We start from the raw sequence: 27,878 nt of genomic DNA, 5'->3' as shown, positions 1-27,878 counted from the left end.
TTGGTTTGAATCAATACCTTTATTGATTGTGACAGAAGTGATCAGAAATAAAGAACACAGAGACAGGAAGTCATAATCAATAATGATCCATGTATTTAAATTCTCTCTTCTGGATTGTTCTATGATCATTCCACTCTATTGATTATTAAGGATTGATTAACAAACAGGAAATTATTGATTATTTAAAAGGATGAAAAGGAATTTAAAGCAAATTTAAAAATTCAGAGACAGAAAATCAGAACCTGATGATTGAAATGCTGACTCCTGATTGGCTGTCAGAGTCTCCCATCAATGATGTCAGACATGTTTGATTTAACTGACTCCTGATTGGCTGTCAGAGTCTCCCATCAATGATGTGGCCAATGAGAGGGGCAGACGTGAAAGTCTAACCAATCAGCTGTGATGTTATCAGCTGGCAGACTGGTTTCAGTTTTAGAGGACATCCTCCGTCTTCCATCTTTGTTTGGATTCTCTTTGATCCAGGGAGTCTCTCTGAGATCTGGTCTCTGTGTGGTCTCACGGTCTAAAGGGTCCAATGTAAGCGTTTCCAGACTATAGAACCGTGGTCTGTGGTCTATCCTGGTTCTAGATCAGGGTCTGATTTAAATACTGGGTTAGTTTTTACAGTGTAGCTTCAGACAGACTGTTAATGCAGACAGGAAGCACATGAAGAAGAGTGAGATCAATAAATGATAATCATGTTAATCATGATCCAGGATGTTCAGAACATGTTGGTGGATTTCCACTGAGCTCCGTTGGTCGACTCTGAAAACCAAAAGAGAAGAAGTCAAAACCAAAGAAATGCTCGTTTGTGCTCCAGTTTGACCCCTGACCCCTGACCCTGGATTAATTTCAGAGGTCTGAGATTACCAATAGAGGTCTGAGATTAACTACAGAGGTCTCAGACTAATTTCAGAGGTCTGAGAATAACTACAGAGGTCTGAGATTGACTACAGAGGTCTGAGATTAATTTCAGAGTTCTGAGATTAACTACAGAGGTCTGAGGTTAACTACAGAGGTCTGAGATTAACTACAGAGGTCTGAGATGAACTATAGAGCAAAAATTAACTACAGCCGTCTGAGATTAACTGCAGCGGTCTGAGATTAACTACAGAGGTCTGAGATTAACTACAGAGATCCGAGATTAACTACAGAGGTCTGAGATTAACTACAGAGGTCTGAGATTAATAACAGAGGTCTGAGATTAACTACAGAGGTCTGAGATTAACTTCAGCAGTCTGAGATTAACTAAAAAGGTCTGAGATTATCTACAGAGGTCTGAGAATAACTACAGAGGTCTGAGATTAGCTACAGAGGTCTGAGATTAATAACAGAGGTCTGAGATTAACTATAGAGGTCTGAGATTAACTACAGTGGTCTGAGATGAACTACAAAGATCTGAGATGAACTACAGAGCAGAGATTAACTACAGCGGTCTGAGATTGACTGCAGCGGTCTGAGATTGACTGCAGTGGTCTGAGATTAACTACAGAGGTCTGAGATTAACTACAGTAATCTGAGATTAACTACAGAGGTCTGAGATTAACTACAGAGAACGGGGATTAACTAAAGAGCAAAGATTAACTACAGCGTTCTGAGATTAACTACAGAGGTCTGAGATGTACTACAGAGATCTAAAATGAACTACAAAGCAGAGATTAACTACAGCATTCTGAGATGAACTACAGAAGTCTAAGATTAACTACAGAGGTCTGAGATTAACTACAGAGGTCTGAGATTAACAACAGAGGTCTGAGATTAACTACAGAGTAGAGATTAACTATAGACGTCTGAGATTAACTACAGAGGTCTGAGATTAACTACAGAGGTCTGAGATTAACTATAGAGGTCTGAGATTAACTACTGCTGTCTGAGATTAACTACAGAGTTCTGAGATTAATAACAAAGGTCTGAGATTAACTACAGAGGTCTGAGATTAACTACAGTGGTCTGAGATTAACTAAAGAGGTCTGAGATTAACTACAGAGGTCTGAGATGAACTTCAGAGGTCTGAGATTAGCTACAGAGGTCTGAGATTAATTTCAGAGGTCTGAGATTAACTATAGAGGTCTGAGATTAACTACAGAGGTCTGAGAATAACTGCAGAGTAGAGATTAACTACAGAGGTCTGAGATGAACTAAAGAGATCTGAGATTAACTACAGTGGTCTGAGATTAACAACAGAGGTCTGAGATTAACTACAGAAATCCGAGATTAAAAACAGATCTCTGAGATTAATTACAGAGGTCTGAGATTAACTACAGAGGTCTGAGATTAACAACAGAGGTCTGAGATTAACGACAGAGGACTGAGATTAACTACAGAGATCTGAGATTACCTACAGAGGTCTGTGATTAACTACAGAGTTCTGAGATTAACTACAGACATCTGAGATTAACTACAGAGATCCACGATTAACTACAGAGGTCTGTGATTAACTATAGGGACCTGAGATTAACAACAGAGGTCTGAGATGAACTACAGGGGTCTGAGATTAACTGCAGAGTAGAGATTAACTACAGAGGTCTGAGATTAACTAAAGAGATCTGAGATGAACTATAGAGCAGAGACTAACTACAGAGATCTGAGATTAACTATAGAGGTCTGAGATCAACAACAGCGGTCTGAGATTAACTGCAGAGTAGAGATTAACTACAGAGGTCTGAGATTAACTACAGAGCAGAGATTAACTACAGAGGTCTGAGATTAATGACAGAGCAGAGATGAACTACAGTGATCTGAGATCAACTACAGAGGTCTGAGATTAACTACAGCAGTCTGAGATTAACTACAGCGGTCTGACATTAACTACAGAGGTCTGAGATTAACTACAAAGGTCTGAGATTAACTACAGAGCAAAGATTAACTACAGCGTTCTGAGATTAACTACAGAGGTCTAAATTAACTACAGAGATCTGAGATGAACTACAAAGCAGAGATTAACTACAGTGGTCTGAGATGAACTACAGAGGTCTGAGATTAACAACAGAGGTCTGAGATTAACAACAGAGGTCTGAGATTAACTACAGAGGTCTGAGATGAACTACAGAGCAGAGATTAACTACAGTGGTCTGAGATTAACTACAGAGGTCTGAGATTACCTACAGAGGTCTGAGATTAACTACAGAGGTCTGAGATTAACAACAGAGGTCTGAGATTAACAACAGAGGTCTGAGATTAACTAAAGTAATCCGAGATTAAAAACAGAGCTCTGAGATTAATTACAGAGGTCTGAGATTAACTACAGAGTTTTGAGATTAACAACAGAGGTCTGAGATTAACTACAGAGATCTGAGATTAACTGCAGAGATCCAAGATTAACTACAGAGGTCTGTGATTAACTATAGAGACCCGAGATTAACAACAGAGCTCTGAGATGAACTACAGGGGTCTGAGATTAACTGCAGAGTAGAGATTAACTACAGAGGTCTGAGGTTAACTAAAGAGATCTGAGATGAACTATAGAGCAGAGACTAACTACAGAGATCTGAGATTAACTATAGAGGTCTGAGATCAACAACAGCGGTCTGAGATTAACTGCAGAGTAGAGATTAACTACAGAGGTCTGAGATTAACTACAGAGCAGAGATTAACTACAGAGGTCTGAGATTAACTAAAGAGATCTGAGATTAACTATAGAGGTCTGAGATTAACTACAGAGGTCTGAGATTAACTGCAGAGTAGAGATTAACTACAGAGGATTGAGTAAAGGTACAGAGATCTGAGATGAACTACAGAGATCTGAGATTAACTACAGAGGTCTGAGATAAACTACAGATGTCTGAGATTAACTACAGAGCAAAGATTAACTACATAGTTCTGAGATTAACCACAGAGTAGAGATTAACTACCAGCAACAACTAGTTCTGATACTAACCACTGAGAAGAGATCTGAGATTAACTACTGAGGTCTGCAATTCACTAACTACAGAGGTCTGAGATGAACTACAGAGCAGAGATTAACTACAGAGGTATGCAATTAACTACAGGGCAGAGATTAACTACAGAGGTCTGAGATTTACTACAGAGCAGAAATTAACTACAGAGGTCTGAGATTAACTACAGAGCAAAGATTAACTACATAGTTCTGAGATTAACAACAGAGTAGAGATTAACTACCAGCAACAACTAGTTCTGATACTAACCACTGAGAAGAGATCTGAGATTAACTATAGAGCAGAGATTAACTACAGAGTTCTGAGATTAACTACAGAGGTCTGAGATTAACTGCAGAGTAGAGATTAACTACAGAGGTCTGAGATTATCTACAGAGGTCTGAGATGAACTACAGAGGTCTGAGATTAACTACAGAGGTCTGAGATTAACCACAGTGTTCTGAGATTAAAGTCAGAGTTCTAAGATCAAAGCCTGAGTTCTGAAATTAACCACAGAGTACTGAGATTAAGGACTGAGTCCTGAGAGTTCTGACTGTCCTTTAAAAAGTTTGAAAATCTAAATTGTGTTAAAAATGTCTTTCAGTGGCCCTTATCCTCACCTGTAGCTAAGCCATTAGCCACCTGTAGCTGATGGTTTAACTACAGGCGGCTAATGATTTAGCTACAGGTAGCTAGTGGTTTAGCTACAGATGGCTAATGGTTTAGCTACAGGCGTCTAATGGTTTAGCTACAGTTGGCTAATGGTTTAGCTACAGGCAGGTAATGGTTTAGCTGCAGGTGGCTAATGGTTTAGCTACAGGTGGCTACTGGTTTAGCTGCAGGTGGCTAATGGTTTAGCTACAGGTGGCTAATGGTTTAGCTGCAGGTGGCTAATGGTTTAGCTACAGGTGGCTAATGGTTTAGCTACAGGTGGCTCATGGTTTAGTTAGAGGCAGCTAATGGTTTAGCTAAAGGCGGCTAATGGTTTAGCTACAGGTGGCTGATGGTTTAGCTACAGGTGGCTAATGGTTTAGCTACAGGCAGCTAATGGTTTAGCTACAGGTGGCTAATGGTTTGAGTTGTCGCCCCCTAGTGTTTTTACCGCCTGACATGAAAGATGAGTTAGCGGATGCAGGCTGATTTAAACTGAGGGCATAAATGAGCCTATTTGTTACATTAAACAAAGTGAACAGTCATCATTATTGATCACTGATTGATGACATCAGGATTGATGAATTTCACCATAAAGGATCAATAGTTTTCTTACTGGACACATCCTGTGGAGATTTCTTCTTCTGATGAGATCCAGAAACCTGACAGATTGAAAAAACACCTCAGTCTAACAGCATGGCTGAGTCAGGGAATGATGTCATGATGATGTCATGATGATGTCATGGTGATGTCAACAGGTGAAAGGTTAAATGCTCACCCTTTTCTTTGACCCAGCAGCCTTCAGGGCAGCGATCTTTGTCTCGATGTCTGACACCTGCACACAAAAAAAAGACATCATTTCCTCTTCCTGTCACCTCATCTCATCTCATTATCATGCCATCAGGTACGGACACGCCCACCTCACTCTCCGCACTCTGGACTCTGGCAGCGGTCAACGCCACCACATCCTCCAGCTCCGACAGCTCCGAGTCCGTGGTCCCTCCAAAACGATTCTTCGCACTCTGCTCCAGGCGGCGCAACTTTGACTCAAGCTCAAACGACTGACCCGCCGCCATGTACACCTGAACAGGTGACACATGAGACACATCTGTAAAATAGTCCTACACCTGAACAGGTGACACATGAGACACATCTGTAAAACAGTCCTACACCTGAACAGGTGACTCAGAGACACATCTGTAAAACAGTCCTACACCTGAACAGGTGACACAGAGACACATCTGTAAAACAGTCCTACACCTGAACAGGTGACACATGAGACACATCTGTAAAACAGTCCTACACCTGAACAGGTGACACATGAGACACATCTGTAAAACAGTCCTACACCTGAACAGGTGACACATGAGACACATCTGTAAAACAGTCCTACACCTGAACAGGTGACACATGAGACACATCTGTAAAACAGTCCTACACCTGAACAGGTGACTCAGAGACACATCTGTAAAACAGTCCTACACCTGAACAGGTGACACATGAGACACATCTGTAAAACAGTCCTACACCTGAACAGGTGACACATGAGACACATCTGTAAAACAGTCCTACACCTGAACAGGTGACACAGAGACACATCTGTAAAACAGTCCTACACCTGAACAGGTGACACATGAGACACATCTGTAAAACAGTCCTACACCTGAACAGGTGACACATGAGACACATCTGTAAAACAGTCCTACACCTGAACAGGTGACACATGAGACACATCTGTAAAACAGTCCTACACCTGAACAGGTGACACAGAGACACATCTGTAAAACAGTCCTACACCTGAACAGGTGACTCAGAGTCACATCTGTAAAACAGTCCTACACCTGAACAGGTGACACATGAGACACATCTGTAAAACAGTCCTACACCTGAACAGGTGACACATGAGACACATCTGTAAAACAGTCCTACACCTGAACAGGTGACACAGAGACACATCTGTAAAACAGTCCTACACCTGAACAGGTGACTCAGAGACACATCTGTAAAACAGTCCTACACCTGAACAGGTGACACATGAGACACATCTGTAAAACAGTCCTACACCTGAACAGGTGACTCAGAGACACATCTGTAAAACAGTCCTACACCTGAACAGGTGACTCAGAGACACATCTGTAAAACAGTCCTACACCTGAACAGGTGACACATGAGACACATCTGTAAAACAGTCCTACACCTGAACAGGTGACTCAGAGACACATCTGTAAAACAGTCCTACACCTGAACAGGTGACACATGAGACACATCTGTAAAACAGTCCTACACCTGAACAGGTGACACATGAGACACATCTGTAAAACAGTCCTACACCTGAACAGGTGACTCAGAGACACATCTGTAAAACAGTCCTACACCTGGACAGGTGACTCAGAGACACATCTGTAAAACAGTCCTACACCTGAACAGGTGACACAGAGACACATCTGTAAAAGAGTCCTACACCTGAACAGGTGACACAGAGACACATCTGTAAAACAGTCCTACACCTGAACAGGTGACTCAGAGACACATCTGTAAAACAGTCCTACACCTGGACAGGTGACACAGAGACACATCTGTAAAAGAGTCCTACACCTGAACAGGTGACACGTGAGACACATCTGTAAAACAGTCCTACACCTGAACAGGTGACTCAGAGACACATCTGTAAAACAGTCCTACACCTGAACAGGTGACACAGAGACACATCTGTAAAACAGTCCTACACCTGGACAGGTGACTCAGAGACACATCTGTAAAACAGTCCTACACCTGAACAGGTGACACATGAGACACATCTGTAAAACAGTCCTACACCTGAACAGGTGACACATGAGACACATCTGTAAAACAGTCCTACACCTGAACAGGTGACACATGAGACACATCTGTAAAAGAGTCCTACACCTGGACAGGTGACTCAGAGACACATCTGTAAAACAGTCCTACACCTGAACAGGTGACTCAGAGACACATCTGTAAAACAGTCCTACACCTGAACAGGTGACACATGAGACACATCTGTAAAAGAGTCCTACACCTGGACAGGTGACTCAGAGACACATCTGTAAAACAGTACTATACCTAGACAGGTGACACATAGGTCATATGTGACATGGACATTCCACACCTGGGAGGCGGGGTTATTAGCTCTGTTTCCACCACAGGAACCTTCAGGTTTTGGGGGGTGGTCTGGGTCTCTGGGGGCGGGCCTTTAGGCCTATGTTACTTGTAGAAAGGTTCTTGAACAGCAGTTGCCGGGTCACTAGGGGCGGGGTCAATAACTTTCATTATCGAAAAGTATAGTCACATTATTCAGAAGACTTTTATTTTGAAATGGTCTGAGCATCCAGGGACTAAAAGTTCCTGTTTTTTTGTTTTGGTGGAAACATGACATTAGTTTGGCATGCAGACAGTAAGTGGTTAGTAAACGAGGCGTGCACTGTCACTCTTCTCAATCCCAATGTCGGACACTTTGTCAAGGCCCTGAACATCTCAATAACTTTATTTTGAAAAGCCTGGCATGAGGGTAAGGGTTAAATAATAGATCAATAAATAAACAAATGACGCATTTGACTTTCTGTTTTAAGACAATTTAACAACAAAACAAACGGATAAATTAAAAAAAAAATGGATAGATGCATAAACAATGAACAAAAAAATAAATAATGCATAAACAAACACAGACTATCAAAAAAATCATAAATTTCGGTAAATAATAAACAGTTTAACAATTAAACAAATACACAAACAAATAAAACAATAAATGAACTTTGATAAATAATAAACATATTAATAAACACACAAACAAACAGACGATCAAATAAATAAGTAAATAAATATTGAATAAATAATAAACAAAAAAATTAGTAATTAATAAACAAAACCAATTATAAACAAACAAACAAACTTTCAAGTAAATAATTAAATAAATAAAGGGGATCTGATAAGACCCTGACCCCATCGCCTCATGAGAACCTCAGACTTTTATTTTGAGGGTCTGCCTCGCTGGTTGGGAGTGAGAGTGTGGCGGGTACTTCCTGTTTGAAGCTTACATTTTCCTCAAGTTCCCTGAACGCATCGTCTGCCTGCTTAACGTCCGCGTTTGCTAACGGGGCTCTGAGCGGCGGCTCTGATTGGCCGTACTCCAGCATGGCGTTCTCTGTGGCGTTTATGGTCCTCAGGACCTCCGTGGTGAGGTCACAGAGGGCGGCAGCCGTTGATCTCTGAAAACCACGCAGAGGACAGGGTCAGTGAACGCACCACAGCCTGACTTCCTGTCTCTGCAGGGGCCTGCTTCCTGTCCTGGCTCACCTGGTCGCAGGTAAACTTGATTTAGAACTAAAGTTTTTACAGTGAGGCTTCAGACCCAGGTAAACACCACAGAAGAAGAGATCAAACAGGAAGCTTCTCCTTCACAATAAAAGCAGCTGCAGGTTAATAAGTGACTGAGCGTGTTAGTGAGGGTGCGGCGTGGATGTTTACGGTGGCGAGGAGAAAAAAATGATGACTGCTCATCTCCTACAGACTTTTAACCACAGTTTAATTTAACATAAAAAAATGATGCTTTTATTTTGAAGGACACAGTCCTACCTTCTGAGCCTCAGTGGGCGCCTCATCACTGGATGAGCTCAGCTCCTTGCCCTTCACTGAGACCCCCGGGACCGCCCTCAGCCCCGCTGCCCCTCGCCCAACAGATGGCGCCCTCTTATAGGCGTCATCGTCTGACGAAAGCCCACCCTTATCGCTCAGGTTCCCCGCCAGCTCGCTCAACTTCCTCCTCAGTTTCGCCTCCTCGTTGGGACCTGAGGGGGCGGGGCTCTGTGGCAAGGACAAATAAACATGAAAAAATAAAAACAGATAAATAAACAAATGAACAAAAAATTAATAAACAAAATTGTACATACACAAATAATTAAAAAACAAAAAATAAACAAACAAAACAAATTAACAAATAATAATACATGAATAAATATACAAAAAAATAGAAAATAAATAAACAAAAATAAAAATACTTAAACGACAAATATAGATAAACAGATAAACAATAAAATAACAAATAATTGAAAACCAATAGATAAACAGAAAAATGAACAAAGCAATAAAAAATAAATGAACAGATAACAAAACAAATAAAAACAAGTGAATGAACGCAATTATAAAAACAAAGACTAAACAAATACACAGACAAAAAAACACAAATAAATATAAACAAAAAGATAAATATAAAAACCAATAAATAACCATTTTAGAAAATAAATAAAAAAATATATAGAACATAAATGAACAAAAAACAGATAAAAACAACTAAAAAAATTACAACTAAATATACCAAAAACTAACAAATTAATAAAAACAAATAAATGAACAAATACATAAAAATGACAAAAAAAAATACATATATACAAACATAAGTAAATAATAACAAATAAATGAACAGAAAAATGAAGAAAAAAAAATAAAAACAAATAGTTTAAAACAAACAAAAATAGATGAATATAAATAAATTTGAAAAAAATATGAATAAACAAATTAAAAACAAACAAAATATACAAAACACATACATAAAGAAAAGATAAAAACAAATAATTTAACACAGATATCAAAACAAATAGATATCCAAATAAAAACAAATTTTATTATTATATATATTAATAAGTTAATAATAAGTAGTAACAAATAAACAAATACATTAATGCAATAACCTAGAAAAATAAACAAAAACAAATTAACAAATAAACACATAAATGTACAAATAAATCTAAAAATAAACAAACAAATCAACAAACATCTATAAGCTAAAAAAACCAACACAAACAACAAAGAGTAAAGAACAAAGGGGATACCAATAAACAAAAACAAACAGTTAAGAGTAAACACAAACAAACAGATTAGAGTAAACAAAAACAGAAAGGTTGGAGTAAACAAAAATAGTGAAGAGGAAACAATCACAAACAGATTAGAAAAAACAAAAACAGATTAGAGTAAACAAAAACAGATGAGAGTAAACAAAAACAAACAGATTTGAGAAAACAAACAGATCAGAGTAAATAAAAACAGATAAGAGGAAACAAAAACAGTGTAGAGTAAACAAAAACAAACGGATTAGAGTAAACAAAAACAAACAGATTAGAGTAAACAAAAACAAACAGATTAGAGTAAATAAAAACAGTGTAGAGCAAAGAAAAACAAACAGTTTAGAGTAAAAAAATCAAAAAGACTGGAGTAAAAAAATGACTAGAGTAAACATAAACAGTGTAGAGTAAACAAAAACAAACAGATTTGAGTAAACTAAAACAAACAGATTAGAGTAAACTAAAACAAACAGATTAGAGTAAACAAACACAAACAGATTTGAGTAAACTAAAACAAACAGATTAGAGTAAACAAAACAAAGAGATTTGAGTAAACATAAACAGTTCAGAGTAAACAAAAACAAACAGATTTGAGTAAACTAAAACAAACAGATTAGAGTAAACAAACACAAACAGATTTGAGTAAACAAAAACAAACAGATTAGAGTAAACAAAAACAGTTGAGAGTAAACAAAAACAAACAGATATGAGTAAACAAAAACAAACAGATTAGAGTAAACAAAAACAGTTGGGGGTAAACAAAAACAAACAGATATGAGTAAACAAAAACAAACAGATTTGAGTAAACTAAAACAAACAGATAAGAGTAAACAAACAAACAGATTTGAGTAAACTAAAACAAACAGATTAGAGTAAACAAACACAAACAGATTTGAGTAAACAAAAACAAACAGATTAGAGTAAACAAAAACAGTGTAGAGTAAACAAAAACAAACAGATATGAGTAAACAAAAACAAACAGATTAGAGTAAACAAAAACAGTGTAGAGTAAACAAAAACAAACAGATTTATGTAAACTAAAACAAACAGATTAGAGTAAACAAACAAAAACAGATTCGAGAAAACAAAAACAGATATGAGTAAACTTAAACAAACAGACTAGAGTAAACAAACACAAACAGATTAGAGTAAACAAACACAAACAGATTAGAGTAAACAAAAACAAACAGATTTGAGTAAACTAAAACAAACAGATTAGAGTAAACAAACACAAACAGATTAGAGTAAACAAAAACAAACAGATTTGAGTAAACTAAAACAAACAGATTAGAGTAAACAAACACAAACAGATTAGAGTAAACAAAAACAAACAGATTTGAGTAAACTAAAACAAACAGATTTTAGTAAACAAACACAAACAGATTAGAGTAAACAAACACAAACAGATTTTAGTAAACAAACACAAACAGCTTTTTAGTAAACTAAACCAAAAATAATGTTGACAGTCGTCGTCCATTTAATGTCACCAGTAGCGCATTACTGACGTTCATAGAGCTTGGGAAGGTTCTTGAAGAGTCAGGGTTTACATGGTTTAAAAACAGACAAACAAAAACACTAACCACCCACTGACCAATCAGAATCAACCTGACAGGAAGTCTGGGTCTCACCTCATCTGCTGGTGTCATCTTCTCCTCCAGACGACTCAGCAGATTCTCAATGGCGAACATTCGTTTGTTCAGCTCATTCATCTGAGGACAGGGGAACAAACAAACAAACAATCAAACAAACAGGCAGACACTAACACTTTAGAAAAGTTGTAGTTTCTAATTCTGCCCAACTGTCCAAGGCGTTCTCTTACCGGCTGGGGCTGTCCAATGTTCTCCTGTGATGACGTTCTGCTGTTTTTGCGGCGGTATGGCGGTTGTTGGTAACGAGGGTATTCGTCCTCGTCTGAGGTGTCAACATACTGTTGCCGAGCAACCGAGGAGCTGATCTTAGATAGAGAGCGCGTACGAACCATCCTGCTGTCACCGCCATCATCTAAAACACAGAGAAAAATAGAAGAATGAATTAATAATTAATGGCATATAACAATCAATCAAACAATCAATCAATTATTCAATCAATGAATCAATCAAGAAAATTAATCAATCAATCAGTCAATCATATCTATACCAGGTCTCATGTTGTATCGGTCCAGGCTCTTACGGCGGTTGACTCGGTGGTCCTCCATGTCGTTCCTGTAGAAGCGATCATCCTGCATCTGCTGCTGCAACAAAAAAGATCAATAAAACACTGATTAATACCTGATTAATTATCAATGCATAAGATCAATAAAACACTGATTAATACCTGATTAATTATCAATGCATAAGATCAATAAAACACTGATTAATACCTGATTAATTATCAATACATAAGATCAATAAAACACTGATTAATACCTGATTAATTATCAATACATAAGATCAATAAAACACTGATTAATACCTGATTAATTATCAATGCATAAGATCAATAAAACACTGATTAATACCTGATTAATTATCAATGCATAAGATCAATAAAACACTGATTAATACCTGATTAATTATCAATGCATAAGATCAATAAAACACTGATTAATACCTGATTAATTATCAATGCATAAGATCAATAAAACACTGATTAATACCTGATTAATTATCAATGCATAAGATCAATAAAACACTGATTAATACCTGATTAATTATCAATACATAAGATCAATAAAACACTGATTAATACCTGATTAATTATCAATACATAAGATCAATAAAACACTAATTAATACCTGATTAATTGTGAATACATAAGATCAATAAAACACTGATTAATACCTGATTAATTATCAATACATAAGATCAATAAAACACTGATTAATACCTGATTAATTATCAATACATAAGATCAATAAAACACTGATTAATACCTGATTAATTATGAATACATAAGATCAATAAAACACTGATTAATACCTGATTAATTATCAATATATAAGATCAATAAAACACTAATTAATACCTGATTAATTATCAATATATAAGATCATTAAAACACTAATTAATACCTGATAATTAACAATCATTGATTAAATATATAAAGCATAGAAACAATCACAAAGCTGATAAAAGAACATCAACTCAGGTACAGGTGTTGTTTACTTGTATAGGTGTTGTTACCTGTACAGGTGTTGTTTACCTGTACAGATGTTTTTACCTGTACAGGTGTTGTTTACCTGTACAGGTGTTGTTTACTTGTACAGGTGTTTTTACCTGTACAGGTGTTGTTTACCTGTACAGGTGTTTTAACCTGTACAGGTGTTGTTTACCTCTACAGGTGTTGTTTACCTGTACAGATGTTTTTACCTGTACAGGTGTTTTTATCTGTACAGGTGTTGTTTACCTGTACAGGTGTTTTAACCTGTACAGGTGTTGTTTACCTGTACAGGTGTTTTAACCTGTACAGGTGTTTTAACCTGTACAGGTGTTGTTTACCTGTACAGGTGTTTTAACCTGTACAGGTGTTGTTTACCTGTACAGGTGTTTTAACCTGTACAGGTGTTTTAACCTGTACAGGTGTTGTTTACCTGTACAGGTGTTTTAACCTGTACAGGTGTTGTTTACCTGTACAGGTGTTTTTACCTGTACAGGTGTTGTTTACCTGTACAGTTGTTTTTACCTGAACAGACTGACGTCGTGAGTTAGGAAAATATTCTTCAGGGTCGAAGTCGAGAGGATGAACAGACAGCAGACGTTTACTCTTCCTCATCTGAAACAGGAAGTTTAAAGATTCAGATCATGAGTTTGACCTCTTTATTTTCAGATTTTATTTTATTTTAGCCAAATTCAAATAAACATACAACTACACCTAAAAAACACATTAACTCTAAACAGCATTTTTATTTTGATTGCTTTTGATAGATTTAAATATAAATATAGAAATGCACCTCTGACACATTCAAACTCTGAGCAGTATTTTTATTTCATTGATATTTTTAATAAATTTAAATATAAATATAGAAATGCACCTCTGACACATTTAAACTCTGAGCAGTATTTTCATTTTATTGATATTTTTAATAAATTTAAATATATATATAGAAATGCACCTCTGACACATTTAAACTCTGAGCAGTAATTTTATTTCATTTATATTTTTAATAAATTTAAATATATATATAGAAATGCACCTCTGACACATTTAAACTCTGAGCAGTAATTTTATTTCATTGATATTTTTAATAAATTTAAATATAAATATAGAAATGCACCTCTTACACATTTAAACTCTGAGCAGTAATTTTATTTCATTGATATTTTTAATAAATTTAAATATATATATAGAAATGCACCTCTGACACATTTAAACTCTGAGCAGTAATTTTATTTCATTGATATTTTTAATAAATTTAAATATAAATATAGAAATGCACCTCTGACACATTTAAACTCTGAGCAGTAATTTTATTTCATTGATATTTTTAATAAATTTAAATATATATATAGAAATGCACCTCTGAAACATTTAAACTCTGAGCAGTATTTTTATTTTATTGATATTTTTAATAAATTTAAATATAAATATAGAAATGCACCTCTGACACATTTAAACTCTGAGCAGTATTTTTATTTTATTGATATTTTTAATAAATTTAAATATAAATATAGAAATGCACCTCTGAAACATTTAAACTCTGAGAAGTATTATTTATTTCATTGATATTTTTAATAAATTTAAATATAAATATAGAAATGCACCTATGAAACATTTAAACTCTGAGCAGTATTATTTATTTTATTGATATTTTTAATAAATTTAAATATAAATATAGAAATGCACCTCTGAAACATTTAAACTCTGAGCAGTATTATTTATTTTATTGATATTTTTAATAAATTTAAATATAAATATAGAAATGCACCTCTGACACATTTAAACTCTGAGCAGTATTATTTATTTTATTGATATGTTTAATAAATTTAAATATAAATATAGAAATGCACCTCTGACACATTTAAACTCTGAGCAGTAATTTTATTTCATTGATATTTTTAATAAATTTAAATATATATATAGAAATGCACCTCTGAAACATTTAAACTCTGAGCAGTATTTTTATTTTATTGATATTTTTAATAAATTTAAATATAAATATAGAAATGCACCTCTGAAACATTTAAACTCTGAGCAGTATTATTTATTTTATTGATATTTTTAATAAATTTAAATATATATATAGAAATGCACCTCTGAAACATTTAAACTCTGAGCAGTATTTTTATTTTATTGATATTTTTAATAAATTTAAATATAAATATAGAAATGCACCTATGAAACATTTAAACTCTGAGCAGTATTTTTATTTTATTGATATGTTTAATAAATTTAAATATAAATATAGAAATGCACCTCTGAAACATTTAAACTCTGAGCAGTATTATTTATTTTATTGATATTTTTAATAAATTTAAATATAAATATAGAAATGCACCTCTGACACATTTAAACTCTGAGCAGTATTATTTATTTTATTGATATTTTTAATAAATTTAAATATAAATATAGAAATGCATCTCTGACACATTTAAACTCTGAGCAGTAATTTTATTTTATTGATATTTTTAATAAATTTAAATATAAATATAGAAATGCACCTATGAAACATTTAAACTCTGAGCAGTATTATTTATTTTATTGATATTTTTAATCAATTTAAATATAAATATAGAAATGCACCTATGAAACATTTAAACTCTGAGCAGTATTATTTATTTTATTGATATTTTTAATAAATTTAAATATAAATATAGAAATGCACCTCTGAAACATTTAAACTCTGAGCAGTATTATTTATTTTATTGATATTTTTAATAAATTTAAATATAAATATAGAAATGCACCTCTGAAACATTTAAACTCTGAGCAGTATTATTTATTTTATTGATATTTTTAATAAATTTAAATATAAATATAGAAATGCACCTCTGACACATTTAAACTCTGAGCAGTATTATTTATTTTATTGATATTTTTAATAAATTTAAATATAAATATAGAAATGCACCTCTGAAACATTTAAACTCTGAGCAGTATTATTTATTTTATTGATATTTTTAATAAATTTAAATATAAATATAGAAATGCACCTCTGACACATTTAAACTCTGAGCAGTATTTTTATTTTATTGATATTTTTAATAAATTTAAATATAAATATAGAAATGCACCTCTGACACATTTAAACTCTGAGCAGTATTATTTATTTTATTGATATTTTTAATAAATTTAAATATAAATATAGAAATGCACCTCTGAAACATTTAAACTCTGAGCAGTAATTTTATTTTATTGATATTTTAAATAAATTTAAATATAAATATAGAAATGCACCTCTGAAACATTTAAACTCTGAGCAGTATTATTTTTTTTTTTTGATATTTTTTGATAGATTTAAATATAAATATATGAATAAACACATTACACAGACCCACTTGTTTGGTACTAACCACTTTGTAGCGCTGAGCCTCGGCCTCTGTGGGGTCGTCCTCCGTACCGTTATACATGTCTACCAGAAAAATGAAAACTTTAAACCAGGAAGGTAAAAGTATTGTTTGTTAAAACCTGTTATTTTGAAGCACTGTAAAGTAACAGACTTCCTGTTTGTGTCACATGATCTCAGGTGTTTGTGTGAAGTCTCTTACAGTTACGCATGTCAGGCATGCTCTGTGTGTCATCGTCACGCCCACCTGGACAACGAAGACAGGTACGCTGTTAGCATGTAGCATGACTAGGCAGAAACACAGTAATTCACACAAACGGACATCAGTCCAGGCCCCACCCACACAGGTATTCCCCGTGATGTCACAGACCCACCGTCTCCGTTCAGCCTCTTGTACAGTGATCTCATCACTTTGGCGCTACCGAAGCGTTTGAAGCGGGTCCTCATGTTGTCATGGTACCAGCCCGACGTACCGATCTTCAATACCCTGCAGGTAAAAGCAGCACACCTGAGCCAGGTGACGAAAACAGAAACTCACCGGTAGGGTTTCACCCAGAGATGGGGGAACAAAATACCTGGTCATGTTTGTATCTCACCTGGTCATGTTTGTATCTCACCTGGTCATGTTTGTATCTCACCTGGTCATGGTTGTATCTCACCTGGTCATGGTTGTATCTCACCTGGTCATGTTTGTATCTCACCTGGTCATGGTTGTATCTCACCTGGTCATGTTTGTTTATCACCTGGTCATGTTTGTATCTCACTTGGTCATGTTTGTATCTCACCTGGTCATGTTTGTTTATCACCTGGTCATGTTTGTATCTCACTTGGTCATGTTTGTATCTCACTTGGTCATGTTTGTATCTCACCTGGTCATGTTTGTTTATCACCTGGTCATGTTTGTATCTCACCTGGTCATGTTTGTATCTCACCTGGTCATGTTTGTTTATCACCTGGTCATGTTTGTATCTCACCTGGTCATGTCTTTATCTCACCTGGTCATGTTTATATCTCACCTGGTCATGTTTGTATCTCACCTGGTCATGGTTGTATATCACCTGGTCATGGTTGTATCTCACCTGGTCATGTTTGTATATCACCTGGTCATGGTTGTATCTCACCTGGTCATGTTTGTATCTCACCTGGTCATGTTTATATCTCACTTGGTCATGTTTATATCTCACCTTGTCATGTCTATATCTCACCTGGTCATGTTTATATCTCACCTGGTCATGTCTATATCTCACCTGGTCATGTTTATATCTCACCTGGTCATGTTTATATCTCACCTGGTCATGTCCTCATCTCACCTGGTCATGTTTATATCTCACCTGGTCATGTTTATATCTCACCTGGTCATGTTTGTATCTCACCCGGTCATGTTTATATCTCACCTGGTCATGTTTATATCTCACTGGTCATGTCTATATGTCACCTGGTCATGTTTGTATATCACCTGGTCATGGTTGTATCTCACCTGGTCATGTTTGTATCTCACCTGGTCATGTTTATATCTTACCTGGTCATGTTTATATCTCACCTGGTCATGTTTATATCTCACCTGGTCATGTTTGTATCTCACCTGGTCATGGTTGTATCTCACCTGGTCATGTTTGTATCTCACCTGGTCATGTTTATATCTCACTTGGTCATGTTTATATCTCACCTTGTCATGTCTATATATCACCTGGTCATGTTTATATCTCACCTGGTCATGTCTATATCTCACCTGGTCATGTTTATATCTCACCTGGTCATGTTTATATCTCACCTGGTCATGTCCTCATCTCACCTGGTCATGTTTATATCTCACCTGGTCATGTTTATATCTCACCTGGTCATGTTTGTATCTCACCCGGTCATGTTTATATCTCACCTGGTCATGTTTATATCTCACCTGGTCATGTTTATATCTCACTGGTCATGTCTATATGTCACCTGGTCATGTTTGTATCTCACCTGGTCATGTTTATATCTCACCTGGTCATGTTTATATCTCACCTGGTCATGTTTATATCTCACTGGTCATGTCTATATGTCACCTGGTCATGTCTGTATCTCACCTGGTCATGTTTATATCTCACCTGGTCATGTCTGTATCTCACCTGGTCATGTTTATATCTCACCTGGTCATGTCTATATCTCACCTGGTCATGTTTATATCTCACCTGGTCATGTTTATATCTCACCTGGTCATGTCTATATCTCACCTGGTCATGTTTATATCTCACCTGGTCATGTTTGTATCTCACCTGGTCATGGTTGTATCTCACCTGGTCATGTTTGTATATCACCTGGTCATGGTTGTATCTCACCTGGTCATGTTTGTATCTCACCTGGTCATGTTTGTATCTCGCCTGGTCATGTTTATATCTCACTTGGTCATGTTTATATCTCACCTTGTCATGTCTATATCTCACCTGGTCATGTCTATATCTCACCTGGTCATGTTTATATCTCACCTGGTCATGTTTGTATCTCACCTGGTCATGTCTATATCTCACCTGGTCATGTCTATATCTCACCTGGTCATGTTTATATCTCACCTGGTCATGTTTATATCTCACCTGGTCATGTTTATATCTCACCTGGTCATGTTTATATCTCACCTGGTCATGTTTATATCTCACTTGGTCATGTTTGTATCTCACCTGGTCATGTCTGTATCTCACCTGGTCATGTTTATATCTCACCTGGTCATGTTTATATCTCACCTGGTCATGTTTATATCTCACCTGGTCATGTTTGTATCTCACCTGGTCATGTTTGTATCTCACCTGGTCATGTTTGTATCTCACCTGGTCATGTTTATATCTCACCTGGTCATGTCTTTATCTCACCTGGTCATGTTTGTATCTCACCTGGTCATGTTTATATCTTACCTGGTCATGTTTATATCTCACCTGGTCATGTCTATATCTCACCTGGTCATGTCTATATCTCACCTGGTCATGTTTATATCTCACCTGGTCATGTTTGTATCTCACCTGGTCATGTTTATATCTCACCTGGTCATGTTTATATCTCACCTGGTCATGTCTATATCTCACCTGGTCATGTTTATATCTCACCTGGTCATGGTTGTATCTCACCTGGTCATGTTTGTATCTCACCTGGTCATGTTTATATCTCACCTGGTCATGTCTATATCTCACCTGGTCATGTTTATATCTCACCTGGTCATGTTTATATCTCACCTGGTCATGTTTATATCTCACCTGGTCATGTTTATATCTCACCTGGTCATGTTTATATCTCACCTGGCCATGTCTATATCTCACGTGGTCATGTTTATATCTCACCTGGTCATGTTTATATCTCACCTGGTCATGTCTATATCTCACCTGGTCATGTTTATATCTCACCTGGCCATGTCTATATCTCACCTGGTCATGTTTATATCTCACCTGGCCATGTCTATATCTCACCTGGTCATGTTTATATCTCACCTGGTCATGTTTATATCTCACCTGGCCATGTCTATATCTCACGTGGTCATGTTTATATCTCACCTGGTCATGTTTGTATCTCACCTGGTCACGTCTATATCTCACCTGGTCATGTTTATATCTCACCTGGCCATATCTATATCTCACCTGGTCATGTTTATATCTCACCTGGCCATGTCTATATCTCACCTGGCCATGTCTATATCTCACCTGGTCATGTTTATATCTCACTGGTCATGTCTATATGTCACCTGGTCATGTTTATATCTCACCTGGTCATGTTTATATCTCACCTGGTCATGTCTATATCTCACCTGGTCATGTTTATATCTCACCTGGTCATGTTTATATCTCACCTGGTCATGTTTATATCTCACCTGGTCATGTTTATATCTCACCTGGTCATGTCTATATCTCACCTGGTCATGTTTATATCTCACCTGGCCATGTCTATATCTCACCTGGTCATGTTTATATCTCACCTGGTCATGTTTATATCTCACCTGGTCATGTTTATATCTCACCTGGTCATGTCTATATCTCACCTGGTCATGTTTATATCTCACCTGGTCATGTTTATATCTCACCTGGTCATGTTTATATCTCACCTGGTCATGTCTATATCTCACCTGGTCATGTTTGTATCTCACCCGGTCATGTTTATATCTCACCTGGTCATGTTTATATCTCACCTGGTCATGTTTATATCTCACCTGGTCATGTCTATATCTCACCTGGTCATGTTTATATCTCACTTGGTCATGTCTTTATCTCACCTGGTCATGCGGCAGTTGTCACACACCCAGCCGTGCTCCTTCTTGTTGTAGCGGCTGCAGGCCTTACAGGTGTACATGTGGCAGTCCAAACACTGCCTCCTGCTGTTCAGGAGGAACTTAAAGGGCTGCAGGCAGCGGATACAGTGAGACTCAGACAGATGGGTCTGGACGCCCAGCAGCTCACGCTTCGTATCCTCCTTCTTGATACGAGTCTTCAGCTCGCTAAACAAACACAGACATAAGAACCAGACCAAGGTTAAAAGTGTTCGGCAATGAGATTTAAAAAAAGACACAATGTAATATGATCAGGATCCTGCAGAAGCAAAGCTTTTAAATTCTTCACAAACTTATTCTGATGCCAGCCTGAGAGAGCCGTGGCTAAGTTAGCCTGAAAAATTAATCTTTGGGAAAGTGAGGAACTGGGACACCGAGCTAGCAGTTAGGACATCAAACACAGTCACCAGTTCACACAGTCACAGTTTTAACCTTAACACCGCTCTCTAGATCTATCAAATCCTGCTCAACCAGATGACTGCTGTAGACCTGAGTCTGTGTCTGTTAGGACTTCCTGGCTCTGTCAGTGACTGCTGTAGACCCGAGTCTATTTTTTCTGGTCTGTAAAGGACTGTAGGAGGGTTAATCAGCTTTCAGACGGTTTCTAACAGTCGGCCTCTTCGTGGCGTTCCAGTCTTTCTCGCCGTGTGAAAACTGATTTTCCCAGAGCCAATCAAACAGTCGATTGTTCCAGATGATGATTAATCACATTCTCTCCCTGTCATGCTGGTCATACTGAGCGTGTGCAGTGTGTCCTCTGCCCCAGGGCTGATGGGAGTTTGAGTGTTTGAGGGAACACAGAGCCTCTTTGTCAGCTTCCTGTTTGTTGCTGCTGACTTCACCGTGTGACCGAGTCGTGATCGAGAGCAACAACAACCGAGTGTTTCATGCTCGCTTTCCTGCTGGACAAGTCAGAACATCAAGTCTGTCAAGTCTGAGGCATCAAACAAGTCGGAACAACAAGTCTGTCAAGTCTGAGGCATCAAACAAGTCAGAACATCAAGTCTGTCAAGTCTGAGGCATCAAACAAGTCAGAACAACAAGTCTGTCAAGTCTGAGTCATCAACAAGTCAGAACAACAAGTCAGTCAAGTCTGAGTCATCAACAAGTCAGAACAACAAGTCAGTCAAGTCTGAGTCATCAACAAGTCAGAACAACAAGTCTGTCAAGTCTGAGGCATCAAACAAGTCAGAACATCAAGTCTGTCAAGTCTGAGGCATCAAACAAGTCAGAACAACAAGTCTGTCAAGTCTGAGTCATCAACAAGTCAGAACAACAAGTCAGTCAAGTCTGAGTCATCAACAAGTCAGAACAACAAGTCTGTCAAGTCTGAGTCATTAAACAAGTCAGAACAACAAGTCAGAACAACAAGTCTGTCAAGTCTGAGTCATTAAACAAGTCAGAACAACAAGTCTGTCAAGTCTGAGTCATTAAACAAGTCAGAACAACAAGTCTGTCAAGTCTGAGTCATTAAAAAAGTCAGAACAACAAGTCTGTCAAGTCTGAGTCATCAAACAAGTCAGAACAACAAGTCTGTCAAGTCTGAGTCATCAACAAGTCAGAACAACAAGTCAGTCAAGTCTGAGTCATCAACAAGTCAGAACAACAAGTCAGTCAAGTCTGAGTCATCAACAAGTCAGAACAACAAGTCAGTCAAGTCTGAGTCATCAACAAGTCAGAACAACAAGTCTGTCAAGTCTGAGTCATCAAACAAGTCAGAACAACAAGTCTGTCAAGTCTGAGTCATCAACAAGTCAGAACAACAAGTCAGTCAAGTCTGAGTCATCAACAAGTCAGAACAACAAGTCAGTCAAGTCTGAGTCATCAACAAGTCAGAACAACAAGTCTGTCAAGTCTGAGTCAATAAACAAGTCAGAACAACAAGTCAGAACAACAAGTCTGTCAAGTCTGAGTCATTAAACAAGTCAGAACAACAAGTCTGTCAAGTCTGAGTCATTAAACAAGTCAGAACAACAAGTCTGTCAAGTCTGAGTCATTAAAAAAGTCAGAACAACAAGTCTGTCAAGTCTGAGTCATTAAACAAGTCAGAACAACAAGTCTGTCAAGTCTGAGTCATTAAAAAAGTCAGAACAACAAGTCTGTCAAGTCTGAGGCATCAAACAAGTCAGAACATCAAGTCTGTCAAGTCTGAGGCATCAAACAAGTCAGAACATCAAGTCTGTCAAGTCTGAGGCATCAAACAAGTCAGAACAACAAGTCTGTCAAGTCTGAGGCATCAAACAAGTCAGAACAACAAGTCTGTCAAGTCTGAGGCATCAAACAAGTCAGAACAACAAGTCTGTCAAGTCTGAGTCATCAACAAGTCAGAACAACAAGTCAGTCAAGTCTGAGTCATCAACAAGTCAGAACAACAAGTCTGTCAAGTCTGAGTCATTAAACAAGTCAGAACAACAAGTCAGAACAACAAGTCTGTCAAGTCTGAGTCATTAAACAAGTCAGAACAACAAGTCTGTCAAGTCTGAGTCATTAAACAAGTCAGAACAACAAGTCTGTCAAGTCTGAGTCATTAAAAAAGTCAGAACAACAAGTCTGTCAAGTCTGAGTCATCAAACAAGTCAGAACAACAAGTCTGTCAAGTCTGAGTCATCAACAAGTCAGAACAACAAGTCAGTCAAGTCTGAGTCATCAACAAGTCAGAACAACAAGTCAGTCAAGTCTGAGTCATCAACAAGTCAGAACAACAAGTCTGTCAAGTCTGAGTCATTAAACAAGTCAGAACAACATGTCAGAACAACAAGTCTGTCAAGTCTGAGTCATTAAACAAGTCAGAACAACAAGTCTGTCAAGTCTGAGTCATTAAACAAGTCAGAACAACAAGTCTGTCAAGTCTGAGTCATTAAAAAAGTCAGAACAACAAGTCTGTCAAGTCTGAGTCATTAAACAAGTCAGAACAACAAGTCTGTCAAGTCTGAGTCATTAAAAAAGTCAGAACAACAAGTCTGTCAAGTCTGAGTCATCAAACAAGTCAGAACAACAAGTCTATCAAGTGTGAGTCATCAAACGAATAAGAACAAGTCTCTCAGACATGAGTGATAAAACGAGTCGTAAAAGCATGTGTAAACAAGTCTGTCAAATGGAAGTCCCCAAAGGAGAACGAGTCGGTAAAACAGGTCGATCATTAACGAACCACAACAGGACCAACAACTAGACCGAGTCAGGATCAATAATCCACTGACAGCAAAGTTACAACACATTTAACAAGTCTATCCAGCAACAAACCAAACAAGTCCTTAAACAAGTCACACCAATGAATCAGGCTCAAGTCAGCACTTGTACTCCTACTGTAATGAGTGACATCATGGTGGTCATGTGATCGTTAATGACCAATAGGTAGGCAGTCAAACAAGTCAGAACAACAAATCCTATCAAGTGGAGTCATCAACTGAATGAGAACAAGTCTCTCAGACACTTGGTGATAAAACAGTGTGTGTTCGTTAATAATAGTGACAAAGCATGATAGAAATTATTAACCTGGACATAGATCTATGTTCTCAGATGTTATCACTGCTGTAGAGTTAGCGTTCTACCTCAGTCGCTCCTCTTCTTTCTTACGGAGGTTAAAATCTGACTGAATTATTAACCTGGACATAGATCTATGTTCTCAGATGTTATCACTGCTGTAGAGTTAGCGTTCTACCTCAGTCGCTCCTCTTCTTTCTTACGGAGGTTAAAATCTGACTGAATTATTAACCTGGACATAGATCTATGTTCTCAGATGTTATCACTGCTGTAGAGTTAGCGTTCTACCTCAGTCGCCCCTCTTCTTTCTTACGGAGGTTAAAACCTGACTGAATTATTAACCTGGACATAGATCTATGTTCTCAGATGTTATCACTGCTGTAGAGTTAGCGTTCTACCTCAGTCGCTCCTCTTCTTTCTTACGGAGGTTAAAATCTGACTGAATTATTATCCTGGACATAGATCTATGTTCTCAGATGTTATCACTGCTGTAGAGTTAGCGTTCTACCTCAGTGGCTCCTCTTCTTTCTTACGGAGGTTAAAATCTGACTGAATTATTAACCTGGACATAGATCTATGTTCTCAGATGTTATCACTGCTGTAGAGTTAGCGTTCTACCTCAGTCGCTCCTCTTCTTTCTTACGGAGGTTAAAACCTGACTGAATTATTATCCTGGACATAGATCTATGTTCTCAGATGTTATCACTGCTGTAGAGTTAGTGTTCTACCTCAGTCGCTCCTCTTCTTTCTTACGGAGGTTAAAATCTGACTGAATTATTAACCTGGACATAGATCTATGTTCTCAGATGTTATCACTGCTGTAGAGTTAGCGTTCTACCTCAGTGGCTCCTCTTCTTTCTTACGGAGGTTAAAATCTGACTGAATTATTAACCTGGACATAGATCTATGTTCTCAGATGTTATCACTGCTGTAGAGTTAGCGTTCTACCTCAGTGGCTCCTCTTCTTTCTTACGGAGGTTAAAATCTGACTGAATTATTAACCTGGACATAGATCTATGTTCTCAGATGTTATCACTGCTGTAGAGTTAGCGTTCTACCTTAGTCGCCCCTCTTCTTTCTTACGGAGGTTAAAATCTGACTGAATTATTATCCTGGACATAGATCTATGTTCTCAGATGTTATCACTGCTGTAGAGTTAGCGTTCTACCTTAGTCGCCCCTCTTCTTTCTTACGGAGGTTAAAATCTGACTGAATTATTAACCTGGACATAGATCTATGTTCTCAGATGTTATCACTGCTGTAGAGTTAGCGTTCTACCTTAGTCGCCCCTCTTCTTTCTTACGGAGGTTAAAATCTGCCTGAATTATTAACCTGGACATAGATCTATGTTCTCAGATGTTATCACTGCTGTGGAGTTAGCGTTCTACCTCAGTCGCTCCTCTTCTTTCTTGCGGAGGTTAAAATCTCGCTGAATCACCTCCCACACGTGTTTGGCCTCCTCATCAGTCAGACGAGTCAGATCCAGCTTACGCTCCATGGTGCTGAAATTATAAAAAATATTATAAAATTTCATTATTATCAAAAGTTTACTAAATATTATCAAATTATTGTTAATTATTATCAAGAAATTATAAAATATGATCAAATATCATTAAATAGTTTCAAAATATTATTAAATAGTATCAAAATATTATCAAATTTTGTCGAAATTTTATTCAACATTTTCAAAAATATGAAATTTTATCAAAATATTATTGAATATGATCACAATATTGTTTGTACTATAACAGGGTTAATGAGGCTGGAGGAGTTCCTCACAGCCTGGAAATGTCATGATTTAATTTTTCCTCTAACAGGGTAAATAAAGCAGGCGTTGGTTATTTGTTAAAAATAAGAACATATTCTCACAGCTCAATCCTTTTGGTGGTGTTGTTATCTTTATACCATTTTTATGTTGGATGAAATATTTTTGCATTTAGTGACATTGTTTGTTTACAGTTGACCTTCAGGGCCACCGTACAGGAGCCTCAAACATTTCCATGGTTGTGGCTGTAGTTAGATTCTGATGGAGTTGTGTTGCTGCTCTGTTGCCACGCCCTGATGATCCATCTCTGATTCTCTCTCTTCCACGTTTTAATCAACATTTAAAACTTTACAGTATTAAAATCAATGACCTTTGACCCTTCACAATAAAAGCCCCTAACACCTAAAAACAGTTTCTGTTCATTTAAATGATTTTCTGAAGTTCACTTCAGCAGAGAGACGAGCTGACATCCAGCCTTCCTCTATGAACGCCCGACCTTTCATCTTATCCAATCAGAACAGCTTAAACCAGATCAAATGAAACCAGATTAAATCAGATCAGATTAAACCAGATCAGATTAAACCAGATCAAATGAAACCAGATTAAATCAGATCAGATTAAATCAGATCAGATTAAACCAGATCAGATGAAACCAGATCAGATGAAACCAGACTAAACCAGAACAGGTTAAACCAGATTAAACCAGATCAGATTAAATCAGATTAAACCAGATCAGATGAAACCAGACTAAACCAGAACAGGTTAAACCAGATTAAACCAGATCAGATTAAATCAGATTAAACCAGATCAGATGAAACTAGATCAGATGAAACCAGACTAAACCAGAACAGGTTAAACCAGATTAAACCAGATCAGATTAAATCAGATTAAACCACATCAGATTAAACTAGATCAGATGAAACCAGACTAAACCAGAACAGGTGAAACCAGATCAGATTAAATCAGATTAAACCAGATCAGGTTAAACCAGATCAGGTTAAACCAGATCAGGTTAAACCAGATCATTCACTGGTTTAAACAGAAGGAACACTGAGAGCTGCTCCAGTCCAGGCACCATCAATCTACTCAGATTTAATCAAAGTTTAATTAATCTAATCAAATTTTAATTAATCTAATCAAAGTTTAATTATTCTCATCAAAGTTTAATTAATCTCATCAAAGTTTAATTAATCTAATCAAAGTTAGGATCATGTAACAGAATAGTCTTTATTAATAATAGTCTTAAATGAATAAAATGAATCTGATTGAATGGAGAAAAGCTCCAGAGAATGTAGAGAGGAGAGAAGAGCTACAGACTCACCGAGAGACGAGTGGAGACTGAAGAAACATCTGACTGAGTCTGGAGAGAGTCAGCTGATCACATGATCCTCATGACAACAACCCCAGCCACACACAACACACAACAGCAACACACAACAACACACAGCAACAACACACAACAACAATACACAACAACAACAACAACACACAA

The 27,878-nt window shown here is 36.9% G+C and overlaps 1 protein-coding gene across 6 annotated transcripts; it reads right to left on the bottom strand.

The window, feature by feature from the left end:
- Positions 1-27,878, bottom strand: mlpha (melanophilin a). 6 transcript variants are annotated; one of them, XM_041782069.1, is made up of 16 exons: positions 27,708-27,878; positions 26,010-26,123; positions 21,088-21,309; positions 17,237-17,349; positions 17,065-17,109; positions 16,870-16,928; positions 14,042-14,131; positions 12,518-12,611; positions 12,201-12,382; positions 12,010-12,090; positions 9,120-9,347; positions 8,582-8,752; positions 5,447-5,608; positions 5,305-5,361; positions 5,143-5,188; positions 1-765 (listed from the first exon to the last, which is right to left on the bottom strand). In XM_041782069.1, the coding sequence occupies exons 1-16, from the start codon at positions 27,734-27,736 to the stop codon at positions 722-724; spliced, it is 1,737 nt and encodes a 578-aa protein (XP_041638003.1). In that variant the 5' UTR covers positions 27,737-27,878; the 3' UTR covers positions 1-721. The 6 variants fall into 6 exon arrangements, with proteins under 6 accessions (XP_041638003.1, XP_041638001.1, XP_041638002.1 ...); XM_041782067.1 differs by having other exon boundaries at positions 26,010-27,878; XM_041782068.1 differs by having other exon boundaries at positions 12,518-12,608; positions 26,010-27,878.

Source organism: Cheilinus undulatus, linkage group 24 (genome assembly GCF_018320785.1).
Source record: "Cheilinus undulatus linkage group 24, ASM1832078v1, whole genome shotgun sequence".
NCBI lineage: Eukaryota > Metazoa > Chordata > Actinopteri > Labriformes > Labridae > Cheilinus > Cheilinus undulatus.
This window is presented reverse-complemented; position numbering and strand designations above follow the sequence as displayed.

What these genes read in the sequence shown, in the direction of transcription:
- mlpha (XM_041782067.1), bottom strand. Translation starts at nt 26,155, where the DNA reads ATGAAATTTTATAATATTTTTTATAATTTCAGCACCATGGAGCGTAAG. An exon ending in AGGCTCAGCGCTACAAAGTG is followed by an intron (nt 14,132 to 16,869) that starts GTTAGTACCAAA and finishes TTCCTGTTTCAG; the next exon opens with ATGAGGAAGAGTAAACGTCT. An exon ending in ATCTCCACAGGATGTGTCCA is followed by an intron (nt 766 to 5,142) that starts GTAAGAAAACTA and finishes TTTGGTTTTCAG; the next exon opens with AGTCGACCAACGGAGCTCAG.